Source organism: Convolutriloba macropyga, chromosome 13 (assembly GCF_964194025.1).
Source record: "Convolutriloba macropyga chromosome 13, txConMacr16.3, whole genome shotgun sequence".
NCBI classification, from domain to species: domain Eukaryota; kingdom Metazoa; phylum Xenacoelomorpha; order Acoela; family Convolutidae; genus Convolutriloba; species Convolutriloba macropyga.
Window position 1 is genome coordinate 40,638,728 of NC_134480.1, and position 21,846 is coordinate 40,660,573.

At 39.9% G+C, this 21,846-nt stretch overlaps 2 protein-coding genes across 3 annotated transcripts in view; one reads left to right on the forward strand and one right to left on the reverse strand.

Annotated features, from left to right (window-relative positions):
* LOC142351416 (mitochondrial inner membrane protein OXA1L-like) overlaps nt 1–21,846 on the reverse strand; it is a 282,527-nt gene that overhangs the window by 234,598 nt on the left and 26,083 nt on the right. The gene's annotated exons all lie outside the window — the stretch shown is intronic.
* The window catches only part of LOC142351427 (uncharacterized), a 78,624-nt gene that overhangs the window by 30,746 nt on the left and 26,032 nt on the right, over nt 1–21,846 (forward strand). For both annotated transcript variants that reach the window (XM_075403433.1, XM_075403434.1), the window contains exons 3-4: nt 5,013–5,191; nt 20,547–20,659. In XM_075403433.1, coding sequence (XP_075259548.1) covers nt 5,013–5,191; nt 20,547–20,659 — 292 coding nt within the window. The remainder of the gene's footprint in view (nt 1–5,012; nt 5,192–20,546; nt 20,660–21,846) is intronic.

Genomic DNA, 21,846 nt, shown 5'->3' on the forward strand with positions numbered 1-21,846 from the left:
TCAGTCACAGCAAGATGGGTCCTGACTTCTCCAAAAAATTGCAGAACATTCCTTGCTCGTGTCCCTCGTCTGGGCTCTGCTCTGTCCGCGTGTTCCAGTGCATATTCATTGAAGCCAACTGTCTCTAACTGTGAGAAGTCTTCTGTGTCACTTTCTTCCAGTGACTCTGAGTCTCTGTAACTCCCTCTTGTTGCAGTAGATCCTTCATCTAGTGCTGTTTCTTCAACATCCGAGGCCTCTTGTCTCAGTGTTGTTTCTTGAGTATTCACGCTCCCTGCGTCATGCCACTCCTCCTTTATTGCAGTAGATGTGTCCTTTCGTTCTCTGTTGTCATCTTCTTGATGACCATCATCTGGGTGCCAGATTCCCAGTTCCGACCCATCATCTAGTAGGTCAGCCGTTTCTTTGTTGTCAGGGATTGAGCCCACTTCAGACTCTTTGATGATCACATCTCGAACTGCCATTACCTTGCGTGTGTTGGGTATGTACACCAGGTATCCGTTTTCTCCTTCAGTGTAACCCCACAAACTTTCCTTCCAGTGCCTTGGGTTCAAGTTTGCTGACGTCTCTGTCCCTCTTCCTCATGAAGACTGTGCAACCAAAAATAGATAATTTACTAATTGGAAGCTTAGGTTTTATACCTCTCATCAGCTCTGCTGGGCATTTTTCTTCTCCTCGTCTCACAACCAAGTTTCTGATCCTTGCTGCGTGAAGAATTGCTGCTCCCCACATCATCTTGGGAAATCCTGAGTCAATGAGCAAACATCTTGCCATCTCCAGCAGTGTCCTGTTGCACCTCTCAGCTAACCCATTCTGTTTTGGCGTCTCTGGTATGGTCTTCTCCTGTAGAATGCCTGCATCTAAGCAGTACGCCTTGAACTGCTCTGAGAGAAACTCCTTCGCATTGTCTTGCCTCAGCTTCTTGGGCGTCCCCACACTGAGAACAAATTTCTTCAGGCTGGCCAGTGCTTCACTCTTTGCCTTAAGCAAGTCCACAAACACAAACTTCGTGTACTGGTCTGCAAACACTATGCAGAACCGGAACCCTGACAGTGACTCTACTCTGAAAGGTCCCATCACGTCTGTGAATACCCTCTCCAGCTTCTCTTCTGCTTGGGTCTCTGCCACTCTTGGTACTGGAGTCTTTGTGATCTTGGCCAATGCACACACATTGCATACATCATCGAGTTCCCCCACTGTCTCTGGTGCATTCCTGACCACATCCGCTTGATTCAAATGACCCAATCGTCTGTGCCACTTCCTTGCACTGTCAAGTTTCACGCTGTTGGAACTCATCTTGAATTCTAGAACGCTGCAGGGTAAGTAAAACAAATTATTTTCTTGTGTTAGTTTTACCCGAGTTCCCTTCTGGAGTTTCATGCAGCTATTTCCCCTCTCGAAAGTGAAGCTATTTCCCCACTCCGTGCATCTTGAGACTGATAGGAGGTTTGAAGAATAGTCCGGCACACACAGAACATTTTTGAGTTCGCATTGGAATTCCCCTTTGTTTGAGGGTATGCTGATCCTCACACAGCCTCTGCCCACCACTCTGGAAATCTCTCCGTTGGGATTTCTGACCACTGATTGAATGGGCACAAAGTCCAGGAACGCATCGATGTTCGTCACTATGTGATCTGTACAACCACTGTCCACTAGCATGCCTGCTGTCTTCCACTGGGTAAGAGCTGCCCAGCATTCCTCGTCTGGTGTAGCCAATGTTGGACCCATTGCCACTGACTCATGTTTGCCTCCTTCTCTTTGTCTCCTGCATGCCCTGTCTAGGTGACCTTTCTCACCACACTTGCTGCATTGTGCTGTCTCCTTCTTCCTGCAGTCCTTGGCAAAGTGTCCAGGGATCCCACACACAAAGCAGTTTCCTTTCTTGGGTCCCTTCTTGAAGTCACGCTTCACTGCCAGTGCCACTGAACCACTTTGTCCCTTGTGTCTCTGCACCGTGCTCTCATGGAAGTTCTGCAGCCTTTTCCTCAACTCTGTGAAGTTCGTTGCCGGGTTGAAGCTTTCCTGTATAACAAAACTTTCATACCTCATTGGCAGACCATTGAGGACCAAGGCGTTGAAGAGGGTCTCTGAGACTGCTTCCCCTGCTTTTTGTAGCCTTGTGAGCAACTCCTGTCCTCTGATGAAGAAGCTGTCCAAATCCTCAGAAACCTCGAGCTGCAGTCGAGCAAGCTCTGCCACTAAAGTCACCACTGTCGGTGTCTCCACACTCTGAAATCTCTCTTGCAAAAGCTTCCAAGCCTCTGCTCCATCTCCAATGCCATCATCTCCCACACAGTCATGTCTCATCAGCATGAGGGTTGTTGCATCTAGAGTCAGTGCCAGATGGCACCACACATTGTTCCGTTTCTCCTTGATGTCAGCAACTTCCTTCTCATATGCATCCTTCAGCACCTTGTGGTTCTTCTTCTCATCATTGGTTGCCCCATTGGCCAGTGGCGCAGGCTCATTGGGTTGCTCCTCTGTCCCCAATAGTGATTTGTAGAGTCCCTTCGTCTGCATCATCGCCACAAATCTTGTGCTCCAGATTGGAAAGTCTTGTGCCTTTCCTGTGTAGGTCAGCAGCTTCACTGTCTGTTGATCCATTGAAATTTGAGCAGGCAAAACAGTTGTGAAAAGAAAAGGTACTAAGCAGAAAAGGATTATGACTGTCAACAACAAATTAGTTTTGTTTTGGAAATTAATTTTATGACTTAGAAAATTGCTGGGCCCATAACCTGTTGGGTTATGGACTTTGGCAAGCGGAATAAAAGCGTTTTTAACTAATTAAAGAATTAATTTCTCAAAAAATGAGAGAATAACAAAATGATATTTTACAGTAGAATTTAGAGATTTACAGGAGAGATCTGATTAATAGATCAAGATGGTGATTTGAATTTGGGGATGAAAAAAGACTCAAAAATCAGCTGTATATATACCCATTATCAGTGTGAAAAAGTCAAGATACAAAACTAATCTTAGCACCGTGATTTATAGTGGGGGTCGCAAAGGTTACCCAATATGGTTTGCTTCTGCAAATCAGTCGCAAAGGGAACCATGAATGGAATGCATTTGCACTTTTCTAAGAATTCATTCACACTTCCGGAGATATCATCATCATTTAATACATGCTGGGAAGATTTTACATCAATTAATCTAACTCTAATAATAGTTATCTAGATTCACCAATTTGAACCGAATATTGATTCTCAGCACCTTTTCTTGACGATTCATTTAAATAATTTCTTTGATCGAAGTCATATTGCTTGTCTTTCTAATCTGGTAAGTCAAACTTTCTTTCTAATTCTCACTAAGTTTAAGACTATAGTTTGATCGATATTCTAACAGATATCGCATATGATTCTTACGCTAGGGCAACCTACGTTTGTTCTAAAGAAGACAGTTTGAAGTTAACATTTTTGAACATCAATTTTTTTTGAAAAAATAGCAGTTCCATACTAATTCCAAACAAAAAATTGAGTGCAAATTACGGGAAATTAGCGCAGGATTTTTCATTTTGAAAGTTTTCATGGAGAATGCCGAGGCACAAATATGGCTGATTTCTGTCAGTAAAAGGATAATTTCGGATCTCTTTTATAATGCTTTTTTTACAGCATGCCAATTTTGCGGCTACTGGCAGCGTAACTGGCCCAGCAGGTTGCACATTAAGCAGTTTTAAAAGGTTGAGGGAACAATTGAATGGAAACTGTGAAGATAATCTTGAAAAAGCTTGAGAAAACGTACTTGTTCGATGTTTACTTGGTCAAATAGATGGAGCCTCGAGGAACAAAAAGAGCGAGAGTGGGTTAAAAGCGATGCCCAGGAGCAAGAGCTTAAGACCAGTTTTTTGAATAGTTGGCACAATCGGCGTGCAGGTAAATAATGCTGGTTTGAATCCAGTACTGGTCCATTTCCACAGCAGCTTCGCCTGCTTAGAAAACCCTAACATTTTGTAAACAGAGACTTTAGTAATCAGAGCTTCTTTATGTAACCATGACAGCAACATTCGGTTTACTGAAAAGTCACCAATTGCGAAACAAACTCTGCTGACTTAAACACCAATAATCAAGGCTTTTTTTCATTGGCAATCAGGACAACTGATCAGAGCAATGGGCAGCTTATTGAACCCCCCCCCCCCTCCCTCCATGGCCACGGAACGTAAAATTGATTGCACCAACGGAAAGAGATTTTCTATGCTAGTTTCACTCTACATAGATACATAGATTTTCCCAGCAGCTGACAGGTTTCGATTGAATTAATATCTTAAGCTCAGTTTTCCAATAGATTTTTTTACGATAACAATTTTTTGGACCAACAATTCCAAAGAAATTTGCGTTGTTCTAGTAATAGTTTTGTGCTCACTGTGTTTTTGTTAACAACAATCTAATTAAAGATTAGATAACAAGTTCTCGCATGAAACGAAACTTTTTTAAAGCATATTTCTTTTTATCGAGTGGTTTCAACATTTTGCTTAAAAGTACAAGAAGAGTTTGAAATAACTGTTTTTTTTCAAAATTTCAGTTTTAAATGCTTTTTTGAACTGATAAATATCGCGTTAAAGAAGTGTTTAATCGTCGTGTTTCTAAGTTTTAAAAGAGATATCTGTATTTTTTGTAGAAATCAAGCAGTCTGGTTTCGGGTAACTACAATGTTATAAACCTATTATACCATATCTTCAGCAGGCACGAATTACCGGTGACCTCATATATCTTTACTTTGGAAATAAATTCTCATAACTGTTCGGAGGGCCCTGAACTTTGACGTGGAACTCTAATTTCTCCCGAGAAGATTTGAAAAGTGAAAAGTTTGCATTGGCAAAAATTATCCCATACCGTTTAACTAACAAGTTAAGGTAATTTTGAAATGAGTTACTGCAGCAAATTGTTTATTAATCTGATGAGGGTAGCCTAAGTTTAGACGAGGTCACAGGAGCCAGATTTACTCAAAATGCTGAGGTAATTTAGGTTTTTGAAAGTAAAATATACCCTATTATATTCACAATAATTCTCTTGCAGATAATTCATCGTGACATCAAACCGGAGAATATTCTAGTGAGTAGAAGCCAGGTGGTGAAACTGTGTGACTTTGGGTTTGCCCGGACCCTGGCAGCCCCTGGGGAGATCTACACTGACTACGTGGCCACCAGGTGGTACCGGGCACCAGAGCTTCTAGTTGGAGACACCACTTACGGAAAGTAAGTTATTTTTAAATTAAATTAAAAAATATTTTTCATTTTTTCTCAATTTTTTCAAAATTTTTCAAATTGAGAATTTTTCAAATTGAGAATTTTTCAAATTGAAAAAATTTTCCATTTCTCAAATTTCAATATTTGAATTTTAAATTTTTTGAGAACATCTTTTTCAATTTGTAAAAAAAATAAAGTTATTTTGGTTACTTTTGACAGTCGTTTATTAATTCTACAAATTGCTTAGCGCGAATTAATTAACCAGTACTGAATTTAATTGGCCTTATAATTTCAGTTCAGAACAATTTGGTTACTTTGACTTGAAGGAAGTCCATAACTTTTGCTTTCTTGCTCAGAACAAATGTAATGGGGCAGTAAAACACACTTGGGGCAGTAAAACACACTATTCTTTTTATTTCGAAGCATGTGATAGGGACATATCTTCGGTAATTGATATCAAAAATAGGACGGCAAATTAACGTTTTTATATGACCAAAAATTATTTCCAAATCAGCCATCAAAAAACATTGACGTTGGCTGGAATTTAGGAATTGTAACAGTTTATTGGGTTCAAATTTAAATAGAAAAAGACGGGGTAATTATTTATTTTTTATGCAAGGCAACACATGCCGATTGAGGCATTATAAATCAATTCTTTGTTGGTCCAAAACTGCTGTATATGTATACTTTCATTATGACATAAAATCAAAGTAACTATCAGATATAACGAAAAAAAAGATTTGCCAATCAGTTTTTCACATCGCCATGGTTTTTCAGAAGATTGATTGTATTCACATTGCTGCACCATTCGTCGTATTGAGGAAAGAAAATTGAGGATACCCAAAAACAAGTTTTTGCCATTCCCTGGTCAATTTTTTGTTATTTATACATTCTATAGAAAACGGCTTTCCATTTTTTTGATAATATTTTTTAGTATAATTTAGTCCAATAGTCTTAATTGTTACAATTTTGGCCATTTATTGAGTTATATCAATCCGCGAAATGGTTTTGATGAAAAAACTACCATAATTAGGTTCTGCAAAAAATGTTTTGGATAAACCTTTTGACATTTTTTCCACGTGAATGTACTAACTATATGAACCTATAAGAAACCTAAACACTTAAATTAAAATTTTTCAAATTCCAAAATTAAGTACGACAGCGATAAATTGAAATAAGCACGTAGGTAATGCAAATATCGTTTTTGAGTGTTTTACAACAGAAAAAATACAAAGGTTATCAAATTACCGAACAGAACTTCAAGCGTGAAACAGTACTGTAGACGGTAGTTGAGATGAATACGCTGGAAACCTGAATTGAAGAGATCCGAGGTTTGAGCTCCGCTCATGGACGTTTCTGGCTCATAGAAAGAGCTGGACTCATGTTAGACAATGGTAAAATCTGATTTTGTTCAATTATGAAAAACCAATTAGCTGACATGAACCAGTCTCTTTGTTAGTACCAACTTTCATTTGGAAATAGGAATTAGAGTGGCCCATTATTCAAGGTACGGGCATGTTTTTTGAAGAGATTGGTACCAGTTAAGTTATTGTATAGTGCTTATCAGTAAAAACGTTTTTAATTAAAGTTTTTTAAATTTTATTCCGTGTTGTTATGAATGCCTTTTCGAACGCAATCTTTTAAGCTACAATAAAAAAGAATGTAACAACGATTCTTTTTTCCCAAATTAATTTTATTTCTAGCAAGGTTTTTGAAATACTTACAAAAATTCGCTTCTATCCTTTTTGAGATTGAGCTTTTCTGCAGGTGTTTTTTAATCTAATTCTGCAGCATCGGATCTTTTCTTACTTCCTTGCTCGTTTATTAAACAATTTTTGCTTAACCTGAATAGCTGTTTAATTGATCCAACACTTTTTCAAAAATGGGCGAATATATATGCGAGGCTGGCTTTTTCTTGGGTCAGAAAATTGAAAGACACCGTTTTTTTAGCCCTCTGGGTCTAGTTTTGATTTCTATAAAGATATTATCAAAAATTTGGAAAAAGGGGTGTCTCTAAAATTCGAAGGAAAAAGTGAAAAGGAAAAAAAAACACTTTGCTCAAGGGGGGACAGCTCGCCGTTGAAATGTCAGATAAAAACTAACAGAGAAATTTGTAGTCACTTTAGTTAGGTTAAATGTAGAGTTTCCACCAGCAATTCCCTACAGTTTCAGGACTAAAACGGAACAACCTAAAAGTTTGACCAAAAATTTCCAAAACAAATCAATCAGTTTGTCTCTTTTTCCTAAAGATTCGTTAAAAAACTTTATAACCCTCTATATATTTTCTGCTGCTTACAAAATAAAATACCAACCAAATTTTCTTCGCTTAAAATTTTTTCTTCAGGCAGATTTCAAGCAAATTAGGTCTCCTATAATATTAAAAATCAACTTTAAAAAGGTGAAAATTGATGCAGAATAACGTATTTTTTCTAAATTTTAGAGTTTTCTTTGCAAACAATTCTTCCTATGCAGACAGAATAAAATTCAGTGTTTTTTGAAAACTTTAGAGGCGTAAAAAGTCAGAGCAAATAGTTCAAACTATCAAAACTATCCTCCTCTAGAACAAAGATTTACACAAAACTTTAGAAGTAAAAAAATTTCTGGATCACCAGGCTAAAGAAGTTAATGTAAATGTAATACATAATTTTTTGAAAGCTATCAGAATATTACTTTTTACTTCTGTGTATTCTGAAATTGGCCACCAAACTGTTTTATTTCCATCTTATGGCGGTCCTATAAAAAAAAACCCGGCATTGTTTTACTGTTCATCCCCTCATGTGAAGAACGAACTTTTCTTTGGAGAGAAGAAGAAGGATTTTTCTTGTCATTTTAGTTCACTGTTAGGAAGTAAATAAATCTAAGCGAGAAATATACCAAAATGCGTCATTTTTCTCAGCCAATCAGAATCGAGTATTTAAATACGCAAAGAAATCGTTCCAATTTACGTACAAAGCTCGAAAAAAGTGCAAATAACATAATTTCGTTAAACCTAATAAATAAACCTATCAAGTAAGAATCGTTTGAATTTAATTATTTTCGGTTTTTTGCACGGTTTCGAATAGAATGGTGACCAGCGTTGATCACAATTATCAAAAACAGACTGATAGCAGTTAAATGAGCAAAAAGACTTTGCCATCTAAACTCTCACTTGTGGCTATTTTCGTACCAATGTTAATACGTTGCTATCACCAATGCTATGTTTGTCGTAATCTGAATACGTTGTTCTTCTACGTGCTATCATCGATGAGTTATTACGTTGATATGTTCGCCGTAATCTTAATACGTACTAATGCTTATACGTGTTATTAATGCCTATACGTGTTGCCGATAATACGTTAATTTATTGATCTTTGCTTCCAAAAATACGTTGCTCTGTCGATGTTATAATCGCTTGATTGAATTGAAACCTTATCGGTAGACTGTTGTTCCGAGCCATATTTACAGCTACATTTATGATGCCGCAAACGAATTACGAACACTTTAATAGATGAGAAGCAACGAATCAAAGACGAGTGCAAGCGCACCCGTATTTGGAGAGTTCTGAATGAAAAATTATTTCACACTCTTCGCATTCTCAATAACGCCAGCCCTGCGTTGCCCCATTGCCCTGACGGAGATGACTGGGCATATTTCGAATGTTATCAATTCTGGTTCCTGAACAAGCCCTGCAAAGACACGACGAGAAGCTTCACTATCAAACAGATGCAGCAATAACAAGGTTAAAAGAATGTCAGTGAACCCAAGGGAGTCCCGATTGTGGCTGGCCAGTCCCATGCGGCTTGACACATTCTTGATGCCAGTTCCCGCTCCACTCCACCGACCTCTTGTCTTTGATCCACCACATCACATGGCATCAATCCCCAAGCAAAAGGACCCAACTTACTAAATGTGATTTGTGACATCGAACTGCTTAACTTTTGAGAATGGCTCAAAAAAAAAAGTCGGACTACAACCTCTAAAACTGTAAGACAGAACCAAAACATTTTTTCTTTGCAGTGTAGTATTTAAAGATTAAGTTAGACGGCAAGTAACCCAATCCCTTGAACTTTTGATTTGGAATGTTGTAGTCAAATCAAATTTTTTTGTTGAATAACTGGTCACTAATAACCCCCACAATTGAATTTTTCGAGTTTAAAAACCCTGAGGCTCGGAGTTAGAGCAAAGCTTCTGAAATTCACATATCTTTTTTCCGCCAGATTGTAAAGAAGAGCAAGTAGTACTATCTTGACAAGTCTCAGCGAAATAGAATATTTTTTAGAAAAGGGAGCTGAGAAACCTTTATATATACTTAGACTTAAAATATTACAAATCTTTTTCCGCCAGATTGTAAAGAAAAGCAAGTAGTATTATCTTGACAAGTCTCAGCGAAATACAATCCTTTTCGGAGAAGGGAGCTGAGAAACTTTTTTAAGAGAAAAAAAAACATCGACTTTGAAAATTTTTGGCTGAAAGTTGGGAAATTCAGACAAAATGGTCCTTTATGGGTACATAGCAAAAAATAACCTCAAATATGAGAAAAAAAATGTGAGCACATAATGCTAAAATGTTCAATTTTGAAAATCTTTGGTCAATTTTGAGGCAAATCAGAAAATTTAGAAAATCAATACCGAATATTGATAAATCGTACTTTCGAGCTTAAAACCGTCTGGTTTACTGGATTACCGTTCCGTAAACAAGAATTTGCAAAAAATTGACCAAAATTTGAGAAAAATTGGACAAATGCATAAAGTTTTGACAAATTTGTCAAAAAATCATTTTCTCAACAAGAAGGTTCGTTAATTGAGTGACACTCATTAAACAGAAAAAGTTGTGAAAATTTTCACTTTTCACAACCTCCGGCCTACAAAAAATTATCAAATTCCTATAATTTTTTTCGTCGCTCGTTTATGAAACGTTTTTTGTCCGTGTTCTTTTCGTTCTTTAACTTTACAATTCTCGGTTTTCCGCTTTTTTTTTCAATAACGTCGCTCTCCCAAAACTCCGCTTTTCGTTTTCTTCGCTACTTTTCCCATTTTCGATGTAGTATGTTATATGTGATGAAGTATGTTGTTGTTTTTGTTGCAGTATGTTGATTAAGCTAGTATGCTGGTTAGTTGCTTTGGTCTTGTTGCTTTCTAGGGTGTGACTTAAGTTTGTTCTAGAGTTACGGCTAGTTGGTTTCTGGACTTCTCCAATTTACTAATTTACTAGCACCCCTGTTGTATTATATTGATTTTTGCTGCTGTATGTTTGCGTGTAACTGTATGATTGTTAGTTGGTTTAGGTTTTTGCCTTCTAGGGTGTGACTTAAGTTTATTCTGGAGTTACGGCTAGATTGTTTCTTAACGTTTCCAGCTTTCATTGACTACAAAAGCACTGCATATTACTTAACATTTGCTGTACTTTGTTTAATATTGTTGGTATGCTGATCGGTTGTTTAGGTTTGATTATTGCTAGGGTGTGACTTAAGTTTGTTCTGGAGTTACGGCTAGTAATTTTCTTGCTCTTTTCATCCTTTTAGTATACTACCATTTGCCGTAATTTAGTTTGTTATTTTCGTATGTTAAGCCTCATATTGACTTGTGCTAGTTTGTCTCTTGCAGTAGCATCTCTCCTTCTCCCTAGGGTGTGACTTAAGTTTGTTCTGGAGTTACGGCTAGTTTTTGTTTGGTTGAGTTTGTTGCTGTGGTCTGCTAGCATAGTGGTTCTCGACCTCCCCGCTCGCTGCGTAATCGTCTCCCGCCCGTTCCGACCCGCCTTTCCGTTTCGTTGCGCGCTACTCGCTCAACGCCTCCGTTCTGCCCGTCTCGTTTCTTCGTGCGTCGCTCGTTCAGCGTTTCCGTCCCGTCCGTTGCGTCGCCGTTTACTACCCGCGTTTTCGCCAGTTCCGTTCCGTTCTCTGTTGCGTTGCGCGCCGTTCGCCCGTCCTTCCCGCCCCGTCCGCTTCGTTTCCCGTTTCGTCGTGATTCGTCCACACAGTCCTCTTCCCCCGGTTGCCTGTGTTCCTGTTTAGTCTCACGTTGCTCTCAAGCACGTTAGACACACTCTATAATTTCTTACTCACTTTCGCCGAGTAATTCATTACTCGGTAACTTCTTTTCTGCTCTTCGACGTCTTGATTATCAAGTCGTCGTCATTTGGGTTCGGTATAACCCTCATTCCACGTGTTTGGTTGAAAGTTACTCTACATTGATAAATTAGCCATTTCAAAATCATGGCCGAACATCAAGAAAAATTGAAAAAGCTCTTTAATGCCAGATCTAATCTAGAATCTGAGTTATGTAACATCCATATGGACAAAACAGATGCCATAGATCGTCAAGACAGGAAGGTTAAAGTTGAACGCTTGGTTTCTAAGTTGAAGGATGTCTTCAGTAAACTGGTGCAGAAGAATGAAGAACTTTTTGACTTAGCCAGTAAAGCGGAGAACCCAGATTCACTTTACCCTGTCCTTGAGCAATGGTTTATGATAAAACCAGGAACAATGATAAATTCTTGCTTGCGGCTAGAAGCTATATTGACTCAGTTGCTGACCGAGACACCGTATGTGAGGGCGTTAATCCTCAAGGCCAATCTAAGAGAAGTTAACGCCGAACAACATCATCAATGTCTAGCCAGCGTAAACATGAAATTCTCATGGCAAAACTAAAACGAGAAGAAGCCGAGAAACAAGAACAAGCTGCCATTCGCCTCGCTAAACAAAAACACGAAATTGCCATGAGGAAAAAGGAGCTTGAAATACAAATGGAACAGATGGGACTTCAAGAATTGGAGGAAGACCACCGCCAGCGTGTTGCAGCAGCTAAATTAGATAAGGCTGATTAAATGGATAATCATTCATTGTGTAGTCACCACTCAAGTGAACTGAATTTGTTTAAAGATAGGGGATCAGATAGAAGTCAGGGACTTGTTCAGGATTGGGTAAAATCGTTTCCAGCAGGTAATTCAAGTGAGTTAATTTTTTCTCGTCCTGGTTCAGCAACCGCCGACCCTCCTGTTAAAGATACTTCCCCTAGTAATCCTCCAGAAAACCCAAGTAATGTTGCCGATAACTTACATCATCTCGAAATGCTTTCTCAGTACACACGGCCAGGAGTTGCAATTTCTGTTGCCCAGCAGGAAGCTTTGTATCGGGAATATCTCCAGGCTCAACTGCAGCAATCACTCATTGATCAAAGGGCACATAGTCCCTCAGGCAGTGGTGAAGTGAACCAAGTACCAGTCGACGTACAAAGTGTCACACTCCCACCACCTCAACCACCTATGCAACCTCCCCGGCCACCGACACCCGTTATGGCACCAACTAATTCCATTTTTGTACCTAATGTTTCAACAAACCCACAAGTAAATCAGTTCTTGGGTCCGAAAAGCTCCAATGTGCCTGGTCAATTACACATGTCGATGCCTCATGTTCCGCAACTACTGAATCCATCTCAAAGTAACATTCCACACCAAACACAAGTCCCTATTGCCCATTCCCCGCATAATATCCCTCCACCTCTAAACCCACTCGTGAACCCGCCTCCCGTGTTCCCATCTCAACATCTATTTAATCCTCAGCCTTCCGTGATTCCGTCGCCCCCTCCAGCGAGCACAGCAACATACTTACCCGTCCCCAACATTCCACAACAAAACATTGTCCATTCACCTCAAGCCCGCCTGTTACCATGCCCTACCGCACCCAAACTTCCCCTTAACCGTAACCCCGATTTAAATTTGTGGCGTTTCCCTCAGAATATTCTCCCAAACGTAAACCAGGCAAAAAATAATGCAACCGTCTATAACAACGTTCAATCTAACCTACCCCCAAGCACAGCTAACCCCACCATCAGCCATCCCATCTTGCAAATGAGTGCACAACATAATCCAAAAAGCAACTACGCAGCTAACTGTAGCATCCCTGTTAACCCCTTTAGTACAACTACTAACATCGCGCCACCTTTCGTCAAGCCGGTTATACATCCAACATACGGGCATACTGCTCCGATACCATTGTGTTGGGGTGGCCCACCGCATCCCACGCCTCCAGTGCCAGCAACTGAAAATGCAAGCTTGATTAGGGCATTCACGGACGCCTTATCTAGCAAGAGAAATGACCCACTACCCGAATGGAAGTTGTCCCAATACAATGGGGATCCCCTACAGTGGCACGAATGGTATGGTCAATTTAAAAGCGCAATTGACTCTCAGTCCTTAACTGATGATGTAAAATTGACATACCTTAAGACCCTCGTAACAGGTAAAGCTAAAACAGCTATAGCTGAGTTCGCCTACTGCGGCGCAATGTACAAAGACGCACTGAGGACCTTAGAACGTAAATTTGGCCAACCACAGGCGGTTGTAAGTGCACATTTGGACAAACTCAACAGCTTTTCACCACTGAAGATGAACAATAGCGATAACATCATTAACTACTCGGGGTGTATTGCAAGTCTTGTCGGGGTATTTAAATCGCTGTCATACGATTCGGATTTAAAGAGTGCTGCGCTTCTCAACATTGCCGTACAGAAGCTACCACCCAACATGAAGGAGTCATGGTCACTCTTCACGGTCAAAAAGCATTGGGTGAAACCTACTCTTCTTGATTTCAACGATTGGTTAAAAGAGAAGGCCGAAGCGCACGATTTAATGAAGAATACCGCAACTAAAGCAAGGACTGAGGATTCCAACAACTCAGTAACAAGATCAAAAGTTGCTTCAAAGGCATTTGCTGCAAATAAGCAACAGAAGAGTAACCTTAAGCCGCAACAGAGATCTCCGTCAACATCAATCTCTAGTTGCATTGTATGCAAAGGCAGCCACCGGTTGTGGGAATGCCGTGTCTTTAAGGAAAAGACCCCCACACAGAGAGCCAAGGTCGTGGCTGAGGCAAAGCTCTGTTTCTCTTGTTTGCGTGATAAACACATGTTTAGGCAATGCCCAAGTCCCCGTAAATGTAAGAAAGATGGTTGCATTAGCTCCCATAACACCTTACTTCATGGAGCTGAAAGGGTTTTTCCAGCTAAACCCTCAACAAACAACAACATCGAAACTTCGAAGTCGAACGCAGGTACAAGTAGGCCATCTACGGGCCAACAGCAACCAAGCAAAACAACCACTTTGTCTTCCGTGACGGATGTTAAAGGTCTCTTTCAGGTCACGGAACTGAAACTTACTAATTCTTCTGGCACTAGTACTACGGCGTTGGTTTTATGCGATACCGCTTGCAGTAACTCTTGGGTGTCCGATAGTCTCGCAGCTAGACTCGGTTTGCAGGGTACCGCATTAAAACTGACCGTCAAGGGTATAAACACGGAAGAACTCATAGACACAAAGGTGGTTCAATTGACTGTGACACCTCATAAAGACCAAGACTTCGAAGCATTCACTGTGCGTCCCTACGTGAGGGAAACATTAAACGTAGGTTCCGACATCATTGACGTCAAGTCCTTGCAAGAAACTTACCCACATTTGGCAGTTCTAGATCCAGTAAGATATAGCTATGGAGAAATTGAGTTGATACTTGGACAGGATGTCTACCATGTCATCCGCCCGTTAGAGTATTTTTCAGCCGACGAAAAGTGCTCACCGTTCGCTGTCCGCTTGCCCATAGGTTGGGTTTTAAGTGGCCCACTCCCGTCAAGTTCAAGTTTAGTCTCGGTGTGTTTCAAAGCCAATATTGAACAGGATTTTGAATTAGCTTGTCAGGTTAAATCTTGGTATGATATGGAATCGTACGGCGCGTTCAAGCAAGTTGACCCACGATCCGCATCGGATGCTCGCGCGCAGGAAATACTTGAAACAACAACTTTCCAAAACGGCCAAAGATACGATGTCGGTATGTTGTGGGCTGATGACAACATCAAATTCCCGAATAACTACTTTTCGTCACTGGTACAGCTCAAGTCTCTCGAAAAGCGGCTCTCGAGAGATACATCATTGAAAGAAACTTATACTAATACCATCCGTGAAGACTTGGAAAAGGGTTACCTAATTACAGTCCCTGATGCTCACAAGGTAGAGCAGCGGTCGAATAAAGGGTGGTACCTACCACATCATCCCGTAATCAATCCGAACAAACCGGGGAAAGTGTCGGGGTATTAAATGGTGCAGCAAAGTTACCAATGGTGCACCACGGTACTTCTTTGAATAAATCTTTGCTCACTGGCCCCGACCTGGTCCAAAACCTAATCCACGTACTACTTAGGTTCCGTCAACATCAATTCGCCGTGTCCGCAGATATTGAGGGTATGTTCCTCCAAGTTGGTGTCCCTGACTGTGACCAGCCATCACTGCGTTTTTTGCGGCGGGAGGACCCCACAACAAATGTTGTAGTGTATTAATACAGGCGCCATATATTCCGGGCTAAAGACTCGCCCACATGCGCTAACTATGCACTGCAACGCACGGCCCGAGACAATGTTATTCAGTACCCGGAAGCAACCAAAGCCGTCCTAGAAAACTTCTACATGGACGATTGCTTGGATTCGGTGGAGTCACCTGAGAGGGCTCTCAAAAGATCGAAGGAGTTGGTGCAACTTCTCCATCTAGGTGGGTTCAAGCTTACTAAGTTTGTAAGCAATGTACCAAATCTGGCTGATCGAATTGATGGGTCACCTCAGTCCACCGAACCAAAAGTAATTACCTCATCTAAGGAGGAATCTTCGCACGTGCTTGGGTTGAAATGGGATCACAACAACGATACTCTAGTTATGAGTCGGGGTACCTCCAGTACAGTAACTAAGTCCTTAACACAACGCTTGGTCTTGAGTCTAGTGTCTAAGGTGTTTGATCCCATCGGCCTAGTGGCACCATTTACTGTTGGTGCCCAATTGTTACTAAAAGACATCTGGCGTGTCAGCGGGCAGCACTGGGATGAAGAACTACCAAAAGACACTGTTGAAAGGTTACTCGAATGGAGTGTAGAACTACCCAAGCTTGCAGAAATCACTATACCAAGGAGCTACTTTTCATGAAACATTAAACACCTGGAACTACACATGTTTGGCGATAGTTCCCAAGAGGTCTTCAGCGCTGTTGCATTCCTCCGAGCTCAAGTAAACACTTCTAATGGGCCAAAAACAGAGCTTGCATTTGTCTTGGGTAAAGCTCGCGTAGCACCTATGAAGGTAATGACAATTCCAAAGCTAGAGCTGAAAGCTGCTTTACTGGCCGCTCGGCTGAAACAAGATATCTGACGAGCCCTTACTGTGCATGTCAACAAAGTTTATATGTGGACTGACAGCACTACTGTCTTGCAGTGGCTCAACTCCACAAGCAAGCAGCCAATATTTGTTGCAAACCGCGTATGCGAGATTTTAGAACACACTAGCGTTGACGAATGGAACCACGTCGCCTCAAGCGATAATCCAGCAGATGCCGGTACTCTTGGTATGTCCGCTGAGGTTTTGCAATCAAGTAGCTGGGTGAGGGGTCCAGATTTCTTAAGAACCAAGGAATTCCCGTTCGAACCAAGCATCGAAGTAGTTAAAAACATATATAAATTAAAATAGTTAAAAAACATATAAATTTGGTATAGTAACTAAGGGAACTGACGAAACCAATACATCATTGGCCGCATCCGTAACCAAGTCAACTAAGGAACCACCCCCGCATTTAGTTCCCTTTGATAAGTACAGTTCTTATCAGAAGGTGCTTCGAATAACAGCATACATACTCCGGCTGTTACCCTCACACGAATGTTACCGTAATGCCGATGGTAGCATCATAGATCCCACTGAGCTTGACGAAGCCGAGCGTCATCTTCAGTATCTCGTTCAAGGAGAATCTTTTACTTCCGAAAGGAAAGATCTCCTGGAAAACAAACACGTTAAACGGAGTAGCCGTATTGCCCCGTTTTCACACTTCGTCGGACCAAATGGTCTAATTCGTTCGGCTGGCCGCATCAAACGGTTGGTTGAAGTTGATTTTGATGTAAAACACCCTATCGTTCTCGACGCGCGCCATTTCTTTGTAAAGTTGTTCCTTAGGCACACCCACGTTAAACATCATCATCAAGGTATTGACTACCTGCGGGCTAAAGTACAAGAACGTTATACCATCCTTAAATTACGTTCCTCACTACGTTCCATTAAATCTAACTGCCTTACGTGCAGAAAATTTCGAGCTGCCACTATCCAACCAATCATGGCTGACCTCCCAGTAGAAAGACTCGCATACCAGTCTCCTCCCTTCACGAACACTGGGGTCGACTACTTCGGCCCGTTTTGCGTTACTGTGCGTAGGACAACCGAGAAGAGGTGGGGTTTCCTCTTCACATGCTTAACCACTCGTGCCGTTCATGTTGAAATTGTTCCGTCCATGGACGCCAGTTCGTGTGTAATGGGAGTGGAGCGTTTCGTCTCACGTCGAGGTACACCGGCCATTATTTGGTCAGACAATGGCACTAACTTTTTTGGCGCGGAAAAAGAGCTACGCGAGAATATCGAGAAGTGGAACACCATCAACATCGCCGTGGAACTCGCACACAAAGGCATTAAGTGGAGGTTCAACCCGCCCAGTGCGCCACACCAAGGTGGCATCTGGGAGAGGCTAGTGCGTAGTTTCAAGCGCGTACTTTACACAATCCTTGGAACACGTCGCCTCATAGATGAAGTTTTAAGTACCACCTTTTGTCTAGTCGAACATGCCCTTAATTCACGCCCGTTAACGCCCGTAAGCGCCGACCCGTCCGACCTAGGCGCATTAAAACCTAACCACTTTCTCCTTGGTAACCAAGCACGTAGTCTCCCTTCCATCATTGGCATAGACGAGTTTGATCACCGTAAACGTTACGCCCGCGCGCAGTCCTACGCTAACGCTATTTGGTCTCGTTGGATCAAAGAATACGTTCCGGCGCTGAACCGACGTTCCAAGTGGCAGACGCCTGCCGACCATCACCCTAAGACCGGTGATTTGGTTTGGGTAGTTGAAGAAACCAACCCGAGGGGTTACTACCCCACTGCTCGGATCACTGAACTCCGTTACGGTTTCGACAGCGTCGCACGCTCCGCCGTATTGCGCACGTCCTCTGGATCGCTCGTTCGCCCGCTTGTAAAATTAGTACCCATTCTCCCAGCATCTTCTTCTGGGCCGGAGGATGTTAGGAACTAAATAAATCTAAGCGAGAAATATACCAAAATGCGTCATTTTTCTTAGCCAATCAGAATCGAGTATTTAAATACGCATAGAAATCGTTCCAATTTACGTACAAAGCTCGAAAAAAGTGCAAATAACATAATTTCGTTAAACCTAATAAATAAACCTATCAAGTAAGAATCGTTTGAATTTAATTATTTTCGATTTTTTGCACGATTTCGAATAGAATGGTGACCAGCGTTGATCACAATTATCAAAAACAGACTGATACCAGTTAAAAGAGCAAAAAGACTTTGCCATCTAAACTCTCACTTGTGGCTATTATCGTACCAAGGTTAATACGTTGCTATCACCAATGCTATGTTTGTCGTAATCTGAATACGTTGTTCTTCTACGTGCTATCATCGATGAGTTATTACGTTGATATGTTCGCCGTAATCTTAATACGCACTATTGCTTATACGTGTTATTAATGCCTATACGTGTTGCCGATAATACGTTAATTTATTGATCTTTGCTTCCAAAAATACGTTGCTCTGTCGATGTTATAATCGCTTGATTGAATTGAAACCTTATCGGTAGAATGTTGTTCCGAGCCATATTTACAGCTACATTCACAAAAAAATAAGATTCCTTATTTCCTTAATACTGGTATTACTTAAAATATTAGTGAAGACACCAATGCATAAATTTACCTGTTAACCGATGTTTTTCAAAGCTATCGAATGGGAACATCTAAGGTTAGCTTGTAACTTTCCTCTTTATGTTGAAAGCGGAGTGCAAAAACTGTCAGTAATTTTGACAAATTAAAAAACCTTTTTAACATTTGCTGCAAATTTCGGTTTCAATTATATTCCAATTTAAAAATTGCTGTTTTAAACCTAACTGGAAGCAAACACTTCTTCGATTTTCTTTAATATAACTGCACACTTAAATTAATATACACACTTAAATTTCCAGAAAAAAAAAACGATCTAGACCCAAATGAATTGAGACGAGCGCTGAGTAAAGGCCAGATGCCGAAAAAGTAATTGCGTGTGCGCGAGTTTGCGTGGGTGTACTTATGTCTATGCGTGTTCAAAATGTGTAGTCTGTGTGTAAAAGAAACAAAATAAAAGAGAGAAGGCCGAGATGAGGAGCTCTTTGAAATGTTAGGCACAAAAAGAGGCAGAGTGCAAAAACTGACAGAAATCTTGAAAAATTGCAAAAACTATTTAAATATCTGCTACTTGAATGCCACTAAAAATTGCGGCTTCAAATTTATATAAAAAACCAGAAATCTGTGGTTTTATTCCAGTTTCTCTGATAACACGTCTACAAGGTTTTAAACCACTACTTGTCCAATTATGCTCAAGAAGTATCAATATGACAAAGCTTTTCAAAAGGTTTCAAAAAGTTCAAATTATTTTGAATTTAGGTTCATTTCCAACACTACCAATACAGTTGCCTCAAAAACTCCACACCTTGTTTTCAGCCGAAGCTTAGACGACCGTTGATGAACCTTGAGTAATGATCAGATGCCAAAAAAAATTGAAACAAAGACAAACCAAAATTTTTCTTTGGTGTCCTTCTTTTTATTTGTTTTTGTGCCTGTATGTGTCACTGTGTGGGTGTATATATGTGTGTGCTTGTTTATAGTGTTTGTGATATATGTGTGTGTGTAATAGGGACATAAAGAGAGTTAGTTTGAGAGAGTTGGTTCCTTTAAATGTTAGATAAAAATAGAGGCAGGGGGCAAAAACTGTCAGCAAACATGAAAATTATAAAATTTACTACAAATTTGCTACAATTTGCGGTTTTTAGTATATCCAAAATTATAACTTTTACTTTCTAAATCGATCTGACGACACATCTGCGAGCTTTTAAAAAAATTTTTCATTATATCCCTGAAATATAGAAATTGACCAAATTTTTCCAAAAACTTCCTCAGAAAGTATAAGCGCAGTTTTTTCAAGAAATAAAACGGAAGACCTGAATGAACATAAGAGGACTATATTTAAGGTTACATATTAATTGTGCTGTTTAGTCCAAACTCCGCTTAGGCTAAAAAACCAATAGAACAAACATTACTTTAACGGCATTTTTATCAAAAAATGTTTTTGGTGGAAAACGAAACAGCTTCCCATATTCATGCAAAAAATATGCCTGAAGTTCACAGAAAAAATGACTAAACACAAAAATTGGAACAAAACTTGAAATTTTGGTCAGATACTACAATTCTGAAAAAGATCAACTCACTCCTTTAAATTGCTTCATCATAGCGGTAGGAATCAAGATTTGTGGAATCTATTTTCATTGTTGATTACAGGGCAGTGGACATTTGGGCAATTGGGTGTCTCCTCGCTGAGATGTTGACAGGGGATCCCCTCTTCCCTGGTGACTCAGATATTGACCAACTTCACCTCATCATGAAGTGTTTCGGTCAGTTCATAAACTAACATGCAATGCCAGTCCTTATTTAAAATTAGAGTAAACGGAAGTACTATAATTGTCTGAGTCGGAGGATTTGAGGGTTATGATAACTTGACTACATTGAGTTTGAAAAACTTTTAATTCCATCCTAAATTTATAAATTTAGGAACTCCAAAATCCATCAAAATCCCAAATTTCCATCCTAAAAATCCACCGTTTATCAACTGTTTCCATGCTTACCGTGATTGATTTACTTCACTTCTTTTCATCGCTTTTATTCTTCATTTCAATAGTTTTAAACCTGATTTATATAATTTTAGATTGACTGATTGCGGTAAAAAATGTCTGACTCAGATTGAATTTTTCAATTGGTATCAAAGGACGACTTCACCATGCGTTTGCATGGACAATTTTGATCACAACTTAAATTATGATTGCATATTTTTTCGATCAAAACCGTTTTGTTTTTTCGGGCATTTTTTGATATACGCAGTTATATAATTTTTGCTAAATTTTGTAAATCAAATTCATTGAAACGGTACTAAGTTGTTGTGATAAAAAATGTCACCCGTAACATTATGTCACAGAGGTACAATGAAACGTCGCCCACCCCTGCAATAAACAATTCCCATTTTATATGCCCTATTTAACATCACTCGTCAAAAATTGTTTGATCAACATTCAACCTGAAAACAATCGAATCTTTTCATAAATGACACGTCTTTTCAATTTATGACACGACTTGTCTTCATATCATTTCACGCTTCTGTAAGTTTAATAACTTTAATGATGGCTGGAAAAATTGATTGATCTAATGAATCGGCGTCATAAAACCTAAAATAGGAATCATATCCTAAACCTGCCCTTCATTTTCAAGCTGAGTTTTTCCGAATTATTAAATGTTTTTTTTGCTTGTCAGCGTATGCTTTTCAAGTGACAAAATGAACTTTATTAACTATGTTATCATGAAAAATTTTTATAGTTTTTTTAGGCGAATCAAAAGTTTTGTAGATTGATTTTTTACATATGAGCTTAGATTTTTGTAATTGCTCTCAAGCGAAGTTTGTAGCAATTATGTTAGGCCTGTTGTCTTTTCTTACGTGATTTTTGCTTCACCAATTTTTCGTCTGATCCTTCTCGTCCTAAAGCGGGGATAAAAAGGTAAAACCCAGTGTGATGGTTTCAATGAAACATCA